This window comes from Marmota monax, unplaced genomic scaffold (assembly GCF_021218885.2).
Source record: "Marmota monax isolate L192 unplaced genomic scaffold, Marmota_monax_Labrador192_F-V1.1 WCK01_AAM20220418_F8-fsc00059, whole genome shotgun sequence".
NCBI classification, from domain to species: Eukaryota; Metazoa; Chordata; class Mammalia; order Rodentia; family Sciuridae; genus Marmota; species Marmota monax.
The window spans coordinates 559,052-579,038 of record NW_026693595.1 but is presented as its reverse complement, the minus strand read 5'-3'; the positions used below and the strand labels follow the sequence as shown (position 1 = coordinate 579,038).

Sequence of the window (19,987 nt, the reverse complement as noted above, 5' to 3'; positions counted from 1 at the left end):
GCAGAGCAAATGTAGTTAGTTTCTCTTTACCTATATTGGTAGAAAGAGTATATTTTACAATCGCACTAGTTTAATTGAAGCCAGCAGTTTCTCGGGAGAGGAGGAATGGGGAGGTTTCTTACCATTTGATGGTCCCATGTCGCCACCTGCTGGTGGATCAGAATTATCTGTTTCTACTTCCCAGTCAATATTTGATGGTGATAACTCAGTGTTGGAGCCTGCCCCTCCTACAGGTGAAGAAACTGATTCAAGGTCTTCATGAATATGCAGTACCACCAGCTGGTGTCCAGGCTGTCCATTTGGGGTCTCAGGGTGTTTTCTCTCATTCTGATCAGGAAGGGCGGAAAGCAGCATCTCTGCTGCTTCACTCCCCAGAGACACATCCTCTGGGGACCCAGGTTCCTCTGTTCTTTCAGCACCGTGGGTAGGTTCTGTGAGATAGGACAAATCAAAGGGAGGCGTGTAGGGTGCCAGCGATTGCTTCAGAGCATCTTCCTCCAAGGGAGGGTCACCACCATAAAGAAAGTGTTCAGGTTCTTTCATTAAATCTTCATCGATATTCTGGCCCATTACATCATACTCAAAATCACCCCACGAGGCTTCAGATGAACAGATCTCTTGCTTCCCTGTATCCCCATCAACTGGTGTCTCGGGATGACCTTCCGATAATGTCAATTTACTCATGTCATCTATTGTTCCTGTAGAAGTGTTGAGACCAGAGGCATCACTGAAACTATGGTCAAAGGCAGCTTCACCTACATCCAGGCAGGTGTCTGAGGCCAGCAAAGCATCAGTAGCTGTGGCAGGATTCACAGGAGCAAAAGACGGTTCATAGCTAGGTGAAGCTCTTGTACCTGTCTGACTTTCAGGAGAAAAGTTCTCTGATACCCAAAAGCCACTGCCTTCTACAGGTGGCTCCTGGTGAGCTACAAAAACCCTAGTTCCCACATTTTCAGTCCTTGGGATTGAAACTTCCAAAATTGGTGCTGAATCTAAGCCAATTCTTTTTTCTGATGCTTTTAAACCTGTACTGTCATCATCATTCATTTCAGGAGGTTCTGGAGAACCTTTATAAGAGGGAGGCTGAGATGAGCCATCTATATTTGCTTGATTGCTGATGGGAGGTAGTGGAATTACATTTTCAGAACAGAGCTCTGGGTTGTATGGGATAGATTCCTGCCCAGGCTCCTGACTAGGTTCTTCATTCACCTTTGGCTCAGCAAGATAACAATCACTGAGTTTCACTTCAGGTCCCATGCAAACACTGACGTGCTGCTCAGTCTCTTGCTTTGCTTCAGAATCATGACATATATCAGGGCTGTTGGAGGCCTGAGAATTGCTGTCCTGGTCACAGTGAGTTAGTATATCAGGATTCTCACCATCTGGTTTTACACTGAAGGGCTGCTTGACATCCATCCACAAGTCAGGCGAAGCTGAGGCCAGCTGCCTACCCTCTTGGAAGTTGCCATGCAAAATATCTGGAACAAAGGGACCTTGGGGGCTCTCACTAGGGCTGGAGCTATCCCATTCAGAGCCTGATTTCTTTATCAACTGTGTAGGGGAACTGACAGTAGGGATATTTTCTGCAGCAATGCTGGAATGTGTCATTTCACCAAGGTCTGGTTTTTCTTGTTCCCACCAATTTGCTTCTTGACATTCAGCAGTTGAGGTATTGGCTATAACACATTCATTTTCATCTGTGGGAGTAAATGCTGGGTCCGGCTGGTCCCAGACGGTCAGCATGGAATCCTGACACCGCTCTGGGGTGGGCATTTCAGAAGGAAGGTTGTTGCCAGTAGAAGATATGAAGGTTTGCTCTGTGGAATCCTTATCTTTAATTTGGTCCAATATTACAAGCTGGCTAAACGGATCAGCATATGGGTCTGGCTGTCTTGGTTGAATGTTCCAGAATTGCTCATGGGAGTTGTCTCCATGATCATCCAGAAAGGGTGACTGAAGTTTATCACTGAAAGGATTAGTACAGTATGCTTCTATGGATTCCATATCACCCTGCATGGGTGCTCCCCAGGGACCCACACTTTGGTAGTCCGAAGAATTCATCTCTAACACAGCGCTCGAGTTACACAGCTTCCCTTCAAATGCACTTGTACTTTCGATTGATCTCGCTTCGGGCGGAGGGGCATTCCACCACTCGTTGCCTTGAGCTGAAAAGCCATGCATTTCCGATCTAGAATGATCCTCACTCTTTGGTTCAGTTTTGGGAGATACTTGCCATACGTCATCTCTGGTCCTCTCTGTCTCTGGAGAAGATCTCCTGTCTTCCACTGCTGTGATCTGTGCTTCAGTCTCTGTGAGTGGTGAGAAATTCCACTGATCAAGGCTGCTTTGCAAATTGTCACAGAAAGGGTTTGACTCATTTTCATTCCCTGCTGGTTCTGAGCTGCCTGCATTGTCTGAAAACTCCTCGGGCATGGGATCCACCGTGGCCAAGGAATTGGATTCAGTTAATGAATCCCAAGCTCTGGATTCACTCTGAGCCACCTGACAAGTGACCAAAGGGATCTCTTTCTCTACTGATACATCATCACCTATACCATCCTCATCAGAGTCAGAGCTTGCTCGAATGGCCGTGGCGTCCTCTGGCTGCACAGATTCAGGAATGTCACATTCATTTTTCTCCTGAAGGCTAAATGTTACATTTCTTTCCAGATAATCACCTGAATAGTCAGAATATTTTCCTGTTTCAGGACTGGATAAAGAGGATAGGGAATCACGATCCACTGAGTCATTCCAAATCTCTAAAAATTTAGGAACCTTGTGATCAAAGCTGTTTTCAAGCCCATCTGTTCTGCTTTCCTCCAAATCTTTCATTTCAGAAATGGCTTCTTCTTGGCCCTCAGTGGTGACTGGTTCCGATTCTTGGTGATCCTGCTTACTCCATCCATCTCCATCCTCTTGCTGATGATCCACACGGGGTACATGGCCCCAGGGAGACAATGCAGCCAAAGAATCATTTAGGTCAGGACTCGATGCACTTGAGTGAGTATACCCACTAGAAACACTATTTCTGTCATAATCTCCAGATGAACCGGTTCCTGGAAGGCTGTTGTCAGTATCCTTAGCTTCAAGATTCTTAGTTATCTCAGAGCTCGGGTGATTATCCTGCACATCACTGTCTGTAGGGCAATCCCAAATATCCAGGCTTTGGGGAGATGCTTCTTTTACTCTTTCTGGCTCCAGAATGTTATATTCTTTAGTTTCCTCAGGATCCATTTCAGATAAAGATACATTTTTTGTTAAATTCATCCCATCTGGAATCTCAGTAGTTTCATCTGAATTTCCTTGACTTATGAGGGACTCTTCATAGGTCTCCTTTGCTTGCAGGTTGTTTGTGGACATCTCTGTTTGTGTATCATAAGAGGTTATATTGTAAGATTCAAACTCTAAAACATCTTGTGACTCCTTGGTTTGAGGACTGAAAGTGACTGAAAGAGAGCTGGTTTTGCCTGATTCGGTGCCGACTTCTTCATGTTCAGATGCAACTGGAGAAGAGAGATCATTAGGCCCTTTTCCATAAATCCCTGAAGTGCTATCCATTCCCAGATCTACTGGATCCCCTTTATCAAGGCTCCCCCTGTCCACGGATCCTGGAATTTCATTCTCAGTTTCACTTTTTTCGTAGCTGTGACTTATCATCCATGGATCTGAGTGGGCAAAATGTCCTGGACTCTCAAGCCCGGTCACCAGGGATTCTGTGTCACCTTGCAGGGCTGCTGTCCCTGTTTCCTGGTTGTCAGGATGAGTTGTAAGTGCTGCTGACTCACTGATTCCAGAAACTTCCAGCACATCTCGGGTGGGACTATTCTTATCACTTGCTGAATGGCTGGGACTTTCAGGAGGTAAATTGCTTTGTTCTGAATCCATAATATACGACGGGTCTGGCAACTTCAATGATGACACATCTTTATCTCTTATAAAAGAATCCCAAATACTGTCTGCAATCAGCTGCCCACTCTTCTCATTCAGAGTGTGATATTCATTGGGAGCAGTGTCCTTGGTGTGCTCAGATTGGGGAAGTTCCCAATCTACCTGATTCGCTTCCTGATACTCTGTGCCCCATGGCTCCAGCTGTCTTACTGAAAATCGGGTTTCTGGTTCCGTACTTTCAGCCATATATCCCTCTGCTTGGCCATCACTGGTGATCGCCACCCCCCCACTGCAGTCATCCCAGTCCAAGTCATTGTCCATATCCGAAATGGTTGCCGTGGACTGCGTGTCCTCCAGAATGACTCTGTTCCACAAGTCGAGGTTGTCAGAGGCTGCCTGGTGGGAGTTGGTGCTGCTGTGCAGAAGTGTGAGCTGCCTGTTGGTTTCATTGTACATCTGCATCATGCTGGGGTCGTCGTAACTGGACTGGCTGCTTTCCGCCATGTCATCCTCCATGGAGGCGTCCTTATCATCTGTGTGCTCTGTCCTGAGTAAATCTTTACCTGGGTCATGAGTGGCATTTATTTCAGGACCACTATCTGCATGAGGTGAAGCCCACATGTCCAGGTTCCCAGGACCAGAACTGATTCGATTTCTAGGTGGTTGCTGTGGCGACTGCGGAGGAACTTCAGGCTCTTCTGTGGTGCAGTCATTTGACTCCAATCCTGCCTCTTTGGCAAATGGCTTGTTTTCAGTTTCTTTTTCGTCTCCAGCAAATGTTGGTGATGTGTAAGAGTCAGAGGTGGAGTAGTTGGTATCTAACGGAGAAGGCACTGAATCTTCTCCCATATTGGATGCACTGTAATCAGAGCATTTATATGATAAGAAGGAATCTTCCCAAGGAGCTAAGACATCTGACCCTCCTTTCTTAATATTCTCCTCAAAAAGTCTCCAGGAATCTACCTTTTCATATACATTCCCTCTAGTTTTAGGATCCACTAAACCATGCTGATCTTCTCTTGGTAGCTTAGAATTATTCCATGCCTGTTCTAAATCAGAACTGGGATTTCCAGATACAACAATATTCTCCCTGGAGTCATTGTTTTTCTTGCCCCAGATTGTTGGAGCTGCTTCGTTATTTATCTCACTGGGTGAATGGTCCTGAAGGTCTTCTGAAGGAAAAGAAAACCCACTTTTTGTCATGGCCCACTCATTGGGGTCCCTCGCAGAAGGTGTCTCACTACTTGTTGGGTGAAGATTCCAGGTATTTTTTAGAGCTTTGGTACTATCTTCATTACCAAATGCACTCCAGGCTGGAAATGACACTGCAGTTGCCGGTTCAGCATCATTTGTAGACTTTCCCCAGGGCTCAGGCATTGTGGTGGGAGAGTGGCCAGAATGCCACAAAGCAGCAAAGTCTTCTATCAAGTGGTTTGTTCCCTGGGGGGAAGCATTTGGCAGATGTGACTTCTCAGTGGGCAGGCTCTGAAACTGCAGACTTTCCTCTTTTTCGTCTTGAATAGCATTGCTACCCATTTCGGCCTGACCAAATTCAGACCTCCAAGGATCTGACTTTGGGAATTCAAGATTCTTTGGCTGAAATGCAGAATCTGAGACTCTCCTATCCCCTGGGCTGGGCTTATGATCTTTCCAGGACTCGGGGCTCTGGAAGACAGATTCTTGTTCGCTGGAACTCCACGCATCAGCAATATTTTTAGAATCCATTTCCAAAGCACCCCACCAGCTGCTGCACCGTGCACGAGTCTGAGGTGGCCCCATGTGCCCTGTGTCAATTGCTTTGTGGGTTATGTCTTCTGGATATAGTGGGACTGGCTCTTCAGTGGACGGTGAACTTTCTACAAAGCTATTCATAGGTGTTGGTGGGATCCTTTTCCCAGTATTTTTCAGTCTTTCTGGTGAAGGAGAGTCATCTCCCATAAAACCTGTCATGCTCAAATTTCTTTCAGAGCTGTCTCCAAGACTTTCTTGTCTCTGGGCAAGCTCCTCATCAAATTCCACAAGGCTGTCTTTTCCAGCCTCTGACAACAGTGAACTGGATGAATAATTGGACATGTTGATCCCGATCTCATCAAGTCCTTTGGGCCCAGCAGCAAGTTGACCCTCTGATGAATCACTGTTGGGGAAGTCATCTGTTGGGGAGTAGTCTGCGGAATGGGAAGATGGCTGGGACTGCCCAGAAGCCATGGGTGCTGAGTCAAAGTTGAAGAGGTCAAAGCGTTCCCCATGATCCCCAGACCGGGCATGCTCCTCTGCCACTGCCCCTTCGGGGATGGGACTATAGGAGTCAAACCCTGGGAGGAGGCTGTGGTGAGGCCCTGCACCTTCTCCCACGGGACTGTCATCACTGAGGAACACTGAGCTCTCCTTGGATGAACGGCTGCTCCGAATGGTGGCCAGCCCGCTATCTGGGCTAACGAGGTCTACGTTGACATCCACCTGAGCCTGGTTAGAATCATTGAGATCTGGAGGGTTTTCTATGAAGTTCACAGAGCTGGGCTGTGGTTCTATGTCAGAACCATACAACTCCATAATCCCAGAAGAGCCCTGGGAGAGGGGGGCACTGCCTGCCACGGCTTCTGTTGAGGATGTCCGGCTGTTGGAGACCATCTCTGGACACCTCCTATTGATGACTTCCTTGATGAGGAGAACCACCTGATCACAAGTCACCGATGGGTCCTCCTGCTGGTACACCAGGATCTCATCACAGCCACATTCGAAGGGCTCCAGCTCCAGGCAGGGGTTCTGACACTCTTCCAGCTCACAGCAAATCTGAGGGAGGCACAGAAGTCTGCATGAGCACTCAGGTGGTCTTTGCAGTTTGCAATTTGTCTTTCTTACTTTTTTTTTTTAACATAACTGTAATCTGTGTTCATCTATCTAAAAAGACCTCAAATGACTGAATATAATTCGAGACTTGGGAAACCCCACTTAATCTACCACCAACCCTTTAATTCTGTGAAACTGCTTCTCATTTAACTCAAAATCCAGCTGATTCACTGGCTCGTGGCTCTCAAAAGTTACAGGTACAGAGGTTTAGAATCATGTAAGTCCTTTCCTACATGCAATATGAAGGATCTGCTGCTAAGAGCTTTGATTTGAAAAATACTATCGTGGAGGCTTCCAATGTCTAAATCTTGTCCCTAGGAAGCCAGTAACCAAAGATAAAAATTCAGCTTTGAAACCAAATGCAGAGTCAAACATTGAAAGAGCCACAAGCTGGTGACACAGGGTGCACAAGCATGTAGGTCAGAGGAGGAGGCACAGATGCATCTGTGGCAGGGGCAGGGGGCTTCTTATCTGGAACAGATAAGCACAGAGAGCAAGCTAGAGCACATATGGTGTTAAGAAAGCTGATACAGTGCTCTTTGAGGACAGAATGGGAGGATATAGGAAAGAAAGGAGGCATTGCTTCCAGCCACCTGGGGATGCATGAGGCAGTGTCTAACCTATTAGTGAGGGACGGTGAGGGAAGAAGCATTTGATGCCCACATGTTTTCTCCTGTAACGAGTCAAGTATGTTCTCACATTAGAAATCAAGTGCACTGGCTTGATATATCCAGTGGTGTTTTATGATTAATTTTTTCTAATTATTTTTTATTTCCTAGACCTTGGGTTAAAAGGCTTAGCCATCAACCTAGAGGATCCAACTGTTAACCTAGTCAGAATCTTAGCTACCATCAACTAACAGATTAAAGCCTCAGGTCACCAGTTACTAAAGCCCGAGCAAAAAACAGAAACTAAACCTTGTTAGTTATTACCGAGGAGCAGTCTCAAAAGGAAACAGCACCCCAAGGTAAACTTGCTCTTATTTGAGATAGCAAAACTTGATTTCATGGATTCGGTCTAGAAGAAAAATTGTCCTGGAGCTCTGCCATGGTCTGGATATGATTTGACTGTGTCCTCCAAAAGTTCATGTGCTGGAAGCTTGGTCCCCAGGGTGGCAGTGTTGAGGTGGTGGGGACTTAAAAGTTGGGGGTCCTAGTAGGAGGTTATAGGTCTTGGGGGCATCACCCTCAGAGGGATTTATAAAGGTTTCATGGGATTAGATTAGTTCTCATTAGAGTGGGTTGCTATCAAGCAAGTTCAGCCATCTCAACGGACTCTTCTGCTTCCGGTGTCACCGTGTCATCTCTTCTGACTTCTCCCATCAGGGTGACACTATCTGCCTTGAGGTCCTCACCAGACCCCAAGCAGATGCCAGTGCCATGGTCTTGAAACCCTAGAACTGTGAGTGAAATCAACTTCTTTTCTTTATAAAGCCTCGGGAACTTTCTCATAGCAACCCAAAATGGACACAAGCTCTTTTAAAAGGTCCAATGCACAAAATACCTCCAGCATTTCCTAAAATTCAAACGCTAGGACTCTATCTCTTACATTTTATGCTATCTCTTGGAGTCAATTTCTTACAAGATACAAATCCACTCCCATTTCCCACCATGTGTTCTAGAAGCCAGCAGGTTAGGATGCAGTAAAATGGGTTAGGGTCGAAGGAGGACTCACCTGACTGCACAGTTCTAGGTTCTGGGAATACACAGCGACCTGCCTCCTTGGCTGCTGCTCCTCTGATAGGTAGCTAGCGAACAGGATGAGGACATCATAACCAAACTTGTCTGTGAATGCTTTCAAATCACTGGTGATATTGCTGTGAAACAGACAATTCTGAAACAACAGGACATTTGATATTAATGTCAGTCTGTGAAGAGCTGTGCCACAAATACGTCCAATCTGATGACACATTAGGGACGATATTTATAGTTAGATTTAAGTGAGATGAATAGTTTGCTTTGAGAAAGTTTGACAAATTTTATGCTATGGCTTAAAATACACTTTACTTACAGGTTTTCCCAAATCGATGGAGGAAGGACTCTTTGCCATCATTAAGAAATAGCATTAGATTAGTAACAAATAACATCTTTTTCTAAAATACTTATTCAAATCCTTACTTCACAAAGCATATTTATTCTTCTTATCATTTATATGAATGTGGGTTATGTTCATAATCTAGTGCTAGAAAAATAGGAGGGAATTAGTGTTCTCTATAAAATTTTCATTTTATATTTTTCATTTTTATAATTAAAATTTTAAATATTTTATATTTTATATTTTTATAATTTGAAAATTTTATTTGATGACTATTATTAGTTACAAATAGAAATTCCTGAGGATAAAATTAGTTGAGTTTACTGAGTGACTTTTACTGTAGCATAGGAGTGCAGAAGATGTTTATTTATTTGTTTGTTTGTTTTGTGTATGTAGTCCTGGGGATTGAAAACAGTGGAACTTTACCACTGAGTTACATCCCAAGCCCTTCTTTTTAAATTTTATTTTTATTTTGAGACAGGGCCTCACTAAGTTGCTAAGGCTGGCCTTGAACTTGAGATCCCCCTGCTCACCCCAAAAGACTTTTATAAAGAATTTTGACTTCTGGTCTACTAGGTCTATGTGGCAGCTATGGAAGAATGAATAATTTCAGAAAGCACCCCAAACTGTGGCCCATATAATTCACAGAAAATGTGCTGGTCTCTTTTCTAGATTTATCTTCAGTGAGAACCACTTTGTCTATGTGATTCTCTTCCTGAAAGAAGTACAGTGAAATCTACGTGCTAGCTCCTAGCACAACTGGCACATACTAGATGCTGAAGAACTATTTATTGCATGACAGGAGAGACACATACACAAAATCAACCTGTGCTGCACAATTCTGTATCATAGCTTACATACATGCATAGAGTCAGTCCCCTATATCTGTGGAATTGATCAACCATGGATCACATATCTTCTGAAAAAGAAACTTACATATGCACAGACCTTTTTCTTTGTCATTATTTACTAAGCAATACACTATAAAATTATTTACATAGCATCTACATTATATTAGATAATACCATATAAGTCATATACATTAAATAAGTAATCTAGAGATGATTTCAAGTATAAGGGAGGATATATGGGGGTTATATGAAAATATTATGCCATTTTATATAGTGGACTTGAACATCTGCAGATTTGATTATTCAAAGAGGATCCTAGAACCAATTCCCCATGGACACTGAGTAATGACTTATACATACGTACCTACATATGTGTGTGTATCTATATAAAAATCACTGCATATAATCAATCAACTAACAGTCCATTGTGCTAATCAATAAAAAACATCATGATGTCCTCTCAAGAGATTAAACAATTCTATATTTTTTTCTGATCATAGTAGTAATCAGAATTATTCCTGCTGCTGGTAAAACAGATTTTTAAATTAATTATTAATTAGTTTTTATTGGTGCATTGTAATTATACACAATAATGGTATTTATTGTGATGTACTCATACATATGCACATACCATAATTTGGGCAATCTCATTACCCAATACCTCCTCTTTCCCTCTCCTCCTCCCTCCCATGCTGCTGGTAAAATACTAAGGCAATACAGAAATGTATGCCATGGAGAGTGGAAGTACATGGGCTCCTCCTCAGTTAGCCACTGTGAAGAGCTGAACAGTGCAGTACACACAGTTGCAGTCTTTGTCCACATTAATGTTTGTCAGAGGCAGCTCTTTGAAAATGAAGATTTGGTATTAGAGGATTGGACTATGTACCAGACACCCCAAACAGCCATAATACATGTACTCTGTAATTCTGCTGAATTGATGTTGAAGTCTGTGGGGCCCTTGAGGGAGTACATGAGACCCTGGCAGGTGTGCGGGCCCTGCCAATCACAGCCTCTCCAGGAGGCTTTGCTGTCTCTTCTGTGGCAGTTAATCTCCTTAGGTGTCTTACAAGGCCACTTTTCCTCTCAGGCTACAAGGAGTTGCATGTGGGAATTCACAAAGGTCTCAGGCTCCATTGCTGATGAATAAGTTTATAATGCTCCCTTACAGTAGCTTTTGGAAACATGTATTCCATAAACCATACTGTCACCTTTCATGCTTTTTATTTATTGTCCAAACTGCATCCTAACAATCTTTAAGTAGATTAAACAAACAAATTTACCCATGGTAGAGGTTGATATTTAGAATGTGTCTTTTTTTTTATTGGACCTCATCTTACACATAATATGAATTTGACAGAAAAAAAATATTTCAAATCGTCATTGGTGATCACGTATAACCAGAGAAAAGAAAAGCTGTGCTACAATTGTGTACAATAAATCAAAATAAATGAATCAAAATATATTCTTCTGTCATATATACCTTTTAATATAAATAAATAAATTAATTAATAATAAAAAGAACCTCCATGCTGAGCTTTTTGCAATTATGAATTATGAAAGATCTGGTCCTGAAGAAAAACAGGAGTGAACAACAACTTCCTACATCCTATCTTCAGTACCTAAAGGCTTTGGCAGGAGAAACCCTACAATTTTTCTGTCCAATTTTTTTCATTATGTATATAACCCTCCTTACATTTATAAATCCTTGAAAGAAGACACAAATTTCAAAGAGATTTTCACATATAATAATGATTATCACTATACTCTTGGCTGTCATTCAAACAAGAGAGGGCAGGTTTTGCTCCTATCTGAGCACAAGATTCAAATGCAGAAGAATCAGCTTTATTCAAAGCCACTCTTGGGGACTATTTGTTATTCCAATATATCAGCTGCATTCAACCTGTCTGGATTCTACTGTGTTATGCTGATGGCTCTAGATTTCCTATCAGACTCCAGCCCAGTAGCACCCAAACCTGGCATCTTTTAAAAAATGCATTGTCTGGCCATGTGCAGATCTACTGAAGTCCACTCTGCCCTTTCCACTCAGCCCAGGTGATTCCTTGCACACTGAAATTTGCAAAGCACTGCCTCAGGGAGGCACTTCTCAATTGATTTATTTCCCTGCAAACCAGTCCTCTGGGCTCTCAACACTATCACAAGGCTTGTACTCACTCACACCCTCCGTCCTGATTCCTCACACTAGCATCATCATAAAAAATCACGCTGGGATGTGTATTTCTGGGCAGCTTGCTAGAAATTCTTATGTAGCAAGTTGTATTAGAAAATGCAAGCATCTGTATTTTCATCATGTCTCTCAAAATGATTTTACAATCACATCTAACAGTGACACATTGTCTCAGTTTTCCTCTGGGTAACCCTGAATTCCACAGAATCAAATGAACTATTAATAAAAAAATTACACGAATCATTTTGGCATATTAGACAAAATACATTTTACAGTAACGCCAAAACAGAGATTGTCGTCAATGACGCCCTATATACCCTAACATAATTGTTCAAACTGGATTTCATCCTTACTGGCCTTAGGATAAGGTGAAGAATTTCACATTTAGAATAGAATCAAACAAGGGAATGAGTGAGAATCTCAGGAACCCGAGCAGCACAGTCTGTTTGTTCTGCTTTTATGCCGGTGCTGTTTGCATAGGACATAATTTATTATTGTCTTCTAGCTATGCAGGGAGTCCTGTGCTGCGATGGCTCTTATGTTGCTGACAAGCTAGGCTGGCCCTGAATAAACAGCACTTCATCATCAACACAACACAACTGTAGATACAGGTTGGCATTTTATTTCCCCCATCTGCCTTCTACCTGATAAATTACTGTTTTAGTTACATGTATACAAATACGATTTGTTAATCTGCTCAAACATCTCCAAAACATTTCTCCCACCTTAAGTTAAAATTATATACGTGCGAGCCACCATGTTGGTAAACTGACGTCACCACACCTGTTTTTGACTGACCGCAGCTCATTCAGCCATAGAACAGGTAATTTCAGGCTGCAATTCGCCTGCGGCTTGCAGACAGATTGCTAGGGTTCAGCGCCTGGGGGCTTCTTAAAATCTGATCTTATCGGAGTGAACACGGAGCGCGGGGCGGCCGAGTCCCGGCTCCCGGAGCCGTCCCGGAACCGCCCTGGCTCCGGGCTGCGGAGCCTGCGGAGGCTGCTTCTTGGACCCTGCTAATATCAGAGCAAACACGAAACACCAAGAGGCCGAGTTCCGGCTCCCGGAACTGAGCCCGCGGGGACTGCTTCTTGGAGCTTACACTTATAGGAGCTTACACCGAGCACAGAGCGGCCGAGTTCCGGCTCCCGGAACCGTCCCGGAACCGCCCTGGCTCAGGGCTGCGGAGCCCGCGGAGGCTGCTTCTTGGACCCTGCTACTATCAGAGCATACACCAAACACTAGGCGGCCGAATTCCGGCTCCCGGAACTGAGCCCGCGGGGGCTGCTTCTTGGAGCCTACACTTATAGGAGCTTACACCGAGCACGGAGCGGCCGAGTTCCGGCTCCCGGAACTTCCCTGGACCGGGGCTGGGAGCCTGCGGAAACTGTGTCTCGGTCCGGGTCCTGCTGAGGGCAGGTCAGGACTCACCCATTGCTTGGGTTGCCTGGCAAGGGGAACGAAATGCTGCCATTCGCATAGGATACCAACATGGCAGAGATCTGATGTCAGCAGAAAGCGGTGGAGGAGAGATCTTCATCAATACCAGCGGTGACATAAGCAGTTGGTCTCCTGGTAAGGGGGGTGAGGCTCAGTCACCCGAGTCTCCTCAATTTGTCCTCGAGCCAGAGGGAAGGAGCCGGGCCGCCGCCAGCCCCCGGAGCAGGCCCAGCGGCTCGCCAGCGTGGTGACCGCGTGACCCCAATTGGAGAGGGGGCGGAGCGGAGCCGCCACCCACACCCGCCAGGTGGGCAGACCCACGACCCAGTAGTACATGGGCGTGGTAGGAGGGGCAGGGCAGAGCCGCCCTTCGCGCTTGCAAGGTAAACAGACCTGTGACAGCCTGGCGGGTCAGGCCCAGTGGCCTGCCAGTGTGGTACACACGTCACCCCAACTCGAGTAGGGGCAGAGCAGATCCTTATCCCACGCCCGGATCAGGCCCTGCCGGTGTGGTGGTCACGTGACCCCAATTGGAGTGGGGGTGGAGCGGAACCGCCACCCGTGCCCGCAGGGTGAGCAGACCAGTGATCAACCTGCAGATCAGGCCCAGGGGTCCGCAGGCGTGGTAGGAGGGGCAGGGCAGATCCGCCGCCCGCGCCTTCAAGGTAGGCAGACCTACAACAGACCTGCGGATCAGGCCCAGGAGCCTGCCGGCGGGGTACAAATACCACCCTAATTGGAGTAGTGACAGAGCAGAGTCGCCTCCCTTGCCAGGAACAGACCCAGCATCCTGCAGGCGGGGTAGTCACGACACCCCAGTTGGAGTAGGGGCAAAGCAGAGCCTCCACTCGTGCCCGAAAGGTGGGCAGATCTGCGACCGACCAGCAGGACAGGCCCAGTGGCCTGCTGGTACGACAGACACGTCACCCCAATTGGAGTAGGGGCAGAACAGAGCCGCCACCAGCTCCCAGAACAGGCCCAGTGACCTGCCGGCGTGGTAGCCACGACACCCCAATTGGAATAAGGAGAGAGCAGAGCCGCCGCCCGCACCTGCAGGAAAGATACGCAAGCAGTATGAAAAGACAAGGAAAGAAAGGACCACAAGCAATGCAGGTCAACGCAACTTTAGAAGAGGTAACAGCTGCAGCAGATGGAATGTCAGATAAAGAATTCAGGATATACATGCTTCAGATGATCTGGAGTATCAAGGAAGACATTAAACAGCAAAATCAGACAATGAAAGATCACTTCGACAACGAATTACGCAAACAAATCCAGGAAGCAAAGGATCAACTATACAGGGAGATAGAGGTTATAAAAAACAAGCAATCAGAAATCCTAGAAATGCAGGAAGCAATAAACCAACTTAAAAACTCAATGGAGAATACTACCAACAGAGTAGAACACTTAGAAGATAGAACATCAGACAATGAAGACAAAGTATTTCAACTGGAAAAGAACATAGACAGCTCAGCAAGACTGTTAAGAAACCATGAGCAGAACATCCAAGAAATATGGGATAACATTAAGAGACCAAACTTAAGAGTCATTGGGATACAGGAAGGTACAGAGCTCCAAACCAAAGGAATGAGCAGTCTATTCCATGAAATAATACAAGAAAACTTCCCAGACTTGAAGAATGAGACAGAATCCCAAATCCTAGAAGCCTACAGGACGCCGAATGTGCAAAATCATAAGAGATCCACACCTAGACACATTATAATGAAGATGCCCAACATACAGAATAAGGAGAGAATTTTAAAAGCTACAAGAGAAAGGAAGCAGATTACATTTAGGGGCAAGCCAATCAGGATAACAGCTGATCTTTCAACACAGACTCTGAAAGCTAGAAGATCCTGGAATAACATATTTCAAACACTGAAAGATAATGGGTTCCAACCAAGAATTGTGTATCCAGCGAAATTAAGCTTCAGGATGGAGAATGAAATTAAAACCTTCCACGATAAACAAAAGTTTAAAGAATTCGCAGCTAGAAAACCATCTCTTCAAAACATCCTAGCCAAAGTATTACAGGAAGAGGAAATGGAAAATAACAATGAAAACCAACAGTGGGAGGTAGGACAGTAAAGGGGGGGGGGAAACAATCAAAGAGGAAAACAAACAATGTTTAGTAACAGAAATAAACAAATATGGCTGGAAGAACAACCCATATCTCAATAATAACCCTAAATGTTAATGGCTTAAACTCACCAATTAAGAGACACAGGCTAGTAGAATGGATCACAAAACAAGACCCAACAATATGCTGCCTACAGGAGACGCATTTGATAGGAAAAGACATACATAGGCTGAAGGTGAAAGGTTGGGAAAAATCATATCACTCATATGGACTTCGGAAACAAGCAGGCGTGTCCATACTCATATCAAATAAAATAGATTTCAAGCCAAAGTTAATCAAAAGAGATAAAGAGGGACACTACATACTGCTTAAGGGAACCATACACCAACAAGACATAACAATCATAAATATTTATGCCCCAAACAATGGTGCAGCTATGTTCGTCAAACAAACTCTTCTCAAGTTCAAGAGTCTAATAGACCACCACACCATAATCATGGGAGACTTCAACACACCTCTCTCGCCACTGGACAGATCTTCCAAACAAAAGTTGAATAAGGAAACTATAGAACTCAATAACACTATTAATAACCTAGACCTAATTGACATATATAGAGTATACCACCCAACATCAAGCAGTTACACTTTTTTCTCAGCAGCACATGGATCCTTCTCAAAAATAGATCATATATTATGTCACAGGGCAACTCTTAGACAATATAAAGGAGTAGAGATATTACCATGCATCTTATCTGATCATAATGGAATGAAACTGAAAATCAACGATAAAAGAAGGAAGGAAAAAGCATACATCAATTGGAGAATGAACAATAGGTTACTGAATGATCAATGGGTTATAGAAGACATCAAGGAGGAAATTAAAAAATTCTTAGAGATAAATGAAAACACAGACACAACATATCGGAATCTATGGGACACATTAAAAGCAGTTCTAAGAGGAAAATTCATTGCTTGGAGTTCATTCCTTAAAAAAAGAAAAAACCAACAAATAAATGATCTCATACTTCATCTCAAAATCCTTGAAAAAGAAGAGCAAAACAACAGCAAAAGAAGTAGAAGGCAAGAAATAATTAAAATCAGAGCTGAAATTAATGAAATCGAAACAAAAGAAACAATTGAAAAAATTGACAAAACTAAAAGTTGGTTCTTTGAAAAAATAAACAAAATCGACAGACCCTTAGCGATGCTAGTGAAGAGAAGAAGAGAGAGAACTCAAATTACTAGCATACGGGATGAAAAAGGCAATATCACAACAGACACTTCAGAAATACAGAAGATAATCAAAAACTATTTTGAATCCTTATACTCCAATAAATTAGAAGATAGTGAAGGCATAGATAAATTTCTTAAGTCATATGATCTGCCCAGATTGAGTCAGGAGGATATAGAAAACCTAAACAGACCAATATCAATTGAGGAGATAGAAGAAACCATCAAAAGACTACCAACTAAGAAAAGCCCAGGTCCCGATGGGTATACAGCAGAATTTTACAAAACCTTTAAAGAAGAACTAATACCAATACTTCTCAAGCTACTTCAGGAAATAGAAAAGGAGGGAGAACTTCCAAATTCATTCTATGAGGCCAACATCACCCTGATACCTAAACCAGACAAAGACACTTCAAAGAAAGAAAACTACAGACCAATATCTCTAATGAACCTAGATGCAAAAATCCTCAATAAAATTCTGGCGAATCGGATACAAAAACATATAAAAAAAATTGTACACCATGATCAAGTAGGATTCATCCCTGGGATGCAAGGCTGGTTCAATATACGGAAATCAATAAATGTTATTCACCACATCAATAGACTTAAAAATAAGAACCATATGATCATCTCGATAGATGCGGAAAAAGCATTTGACAAAGTACAGCATCCCTTTATGTTCAAAACTCTAGAAAAACTAGGGATAACAGGAACATACCTCAATATTGTAAAAGCAATCTATGCTAAGCCTCAGGCTAGCATTATTCTGAATGGAGAAAAACTGAAGGCATTCCCTCTAAAATCTGGAACAAGACAGGGATGCCCTCTCTCTCCACTTCTCTTCAACATAGTTCTCGAAACACTGGCCAGAGCAATTAGACAGACGAAAGAAATTAAAGGCATAAAAATAGGAAAAGAAGAAATTAAATTATCACTATTTGCAGATGATATGATTCTATATCTAGCAGACCCAAAAGGCTCTACAAAGAAACTATTAGAGCTAATAAATGAATTCAGCAAAGTGGCAGGATTTAAAATCAACACGCATAAATCAAAGGCATTCCTGTATATCAGCGACAAATCCTCTGAAATGGAAATGAGGACAACCACTCCATTCAAAATATCTTCAAAAAAAATAAAATACTTGGGAATCAACCTAACAAAAGAGGTGAAAGACTTATACAATGAAAACTACAGAACCCTAAAGAGAGAAATAGAAGAAGATCTTAGAAGATGGAAAAATATACCCTGTTCATGGATAGGCAGAACTAACATCATCAAAATGGCGATATTACCAAAAGTTCTCTATAGGTTTAATGCAATGCCAATCAAAATCCCAATGGCATTTCTTGTAGAAATAGAGAAAGCAATCATGAAATTCATATGGAAAAATAAAAGACCCAGAATAGCAAAAACAATGCTAAGCAAGAAGTGTGAATCAGGCGGTATAGCGATACCAGACTTCAAACTATACTACAGAGCAATAGTAACAAAAACAGCATGGTACTGGTACCAAAACAGGCGTGTGGACCAATGGTACAGAATAGAGGACACAGAAACCAATCCACAAAACTACAACTATCTTATATTTGATAAAGGGGCTAAAAGCATGCAATGGAGGAAGGATAGCATCTTCAACAAATGGTGCTGGGAAAACTGGAAATCCATATGCAACAAAATGAAACTGAATCCCTTTCTCTCGCCATGCACAAAAGTGAATTCAAAATGGATCAAGGAACTTGATATCAAATCAGAGACGCGCCGTCTGATAGAAGAAAAAGTTGGCTACGATCTACAGTCAGTGGGGTCGGGCTCCAAATTCCTCAATAGGACACCCATAGCACAAAAGTTAATAACTAGAATCAACAAATGGGACTTACTCAAACTAAGAAGTTTTTTCTCAGCAAAAGAAACAATAAGAGAGGTAAATAGGGAGCCTACATCCTGGGAACAAATCTTTACTCCTCACACTTCAGATAGAGCCCTAATATCCAGAGTATACAAAGAACTCAAAAAATTAGACAATAAGAGAACAAACAACCCAATCAACAAATGGGCCAAGGACCTGAACAGATACTTCACAGAGGAGGACATACAGTCAATCAACAAGTACATGAAAAAATGCTCAACATCTCTAGCTGTCAGAGAAATGCAAATCAAAACCACCCTAAGATACCATCTCACTCCAGTAAGATTGGCAGCCATTAGGAAGTCAAACAACAACAAGTGCTGGCGAGGATGTGGGGAAAAGGGTACACTTGTACATTGCTGGTGGGACTGCAGATTGGTGCAGCCAATTTGGAAAGCAGTATGGAGAGTTCTTGGAAAGCTGGGAATGGAGCCACCATTTGACCCAGCTATTCCCCTTCTTGGTCTATTCCCTAAAGACCTAAAAAGAGCATGCTACAGGGACACTGCTACATCGATGTTCATAGCAGCACAGTTCACAATAGCAAGACTGTGGAACCAACCTAGATGCCCTTCAATAGACGAATGGATAAAAAAAATGTGGCATTTATACACAATGGAGTATTACTCTGCATTAAAAAATGACAAAATCATAGAATTTACAGGGAAATGGATGGCATTAGAGCAGATTATGCTAAGTGAAGCTAGCCAATCCCTAAAAAACAAATGCCAAATGTCTTCTTTGATATAAGGAAAGTAACTAAGAACAGAGTAGGGATGAAGAACAGGAGAAGAAGATTAACATTTAACAGGGATGAGAGGTGGGAGGGAAAGGGAGAGAGAAGGTAAATTGCACGGTAATGGAAGGAGACCCTCAGGGTTATACAGTGGAGGGGGTAGAGAGAGAGGAGGGGAGGGGAGGGTAGAGGTGGGGAGGGGGGAGGGTGGATGATGGGAAAGGCAGCGGAGCACAACAGACACTAGTATGGCAATTTGTAAATCAATGGATGTGTAACTGATGTGAATCTGCAATCTGTGTATGGGGTGAAGGTGGGAGTTCATAACCCACTAGAATCAAAGTGTGGAATATGATATGTCAAGAAATTTGTAATGTTTTGAACAACCCACAATAAAAAATTAAAAAAAAAAAAAAAAAAAAAAAAAAAAAAAAAATTATATACGTGCATATGCATTCCTAATTAATTTTCTAGGGTTTAAAAAATAAAGAGGACCCTCCCCTTTAATTTACCATCTCCAGCCCAGGCACACACCTCTTGTGCAGTGAGGTCCAGCCTATAATCACTGTATGGAATTGAGGTAGTTCTTTTACTAATCATTGCAAATGGCAAAATCACAGATTGATTCCACCAGTTAGGAAGAACAGCAATTGCTTTCTGCCTCAGTCTTTTGTCATGAATAGTTCCTAGGATTCCATCATTATGCATTTTTAGAGGTCATGAGTCTTTTTGCCTGAGTAATTCCTAGTTTTGAAATAGGAAGGTCTAGAAATGCTGGGAGAAAAAG

At 43.1% G+C, this 19,987-nt stretch overlaps 1 protein-coding gene across 9 annotated transcripts in view; it reads right to left on the bottom strand.

Annotated features, from left to right (window-relative positions):
• Prune2 (prune homolog 2 with BCH domain) overlaps positions 1-19,987 on the bottom strand; it is a 266,156-nt gene that overhangs the window by 84,442 nt on the left and 161,727 nt on the right. For all 9 annotated transcript variants that reach the window (XM_046459424.2, XM_058583989.1, XM_046459423.2 and 6 more), the window contains exons 7-8: positions 8,410-8,568; positions 123-6,678 (exon numbers count right to left, since the gene is read on the bottom strand). In XM_046459424.2, coding sequence (XP_046315380.1) covers positions 123-6,678; positions 8,410-8,568 — 6,715 coding nt within the window. The remainder of the gene's footprint in view (positions 1-122; positions 6,679-8,409; positions 8,569-19,987) is intronic.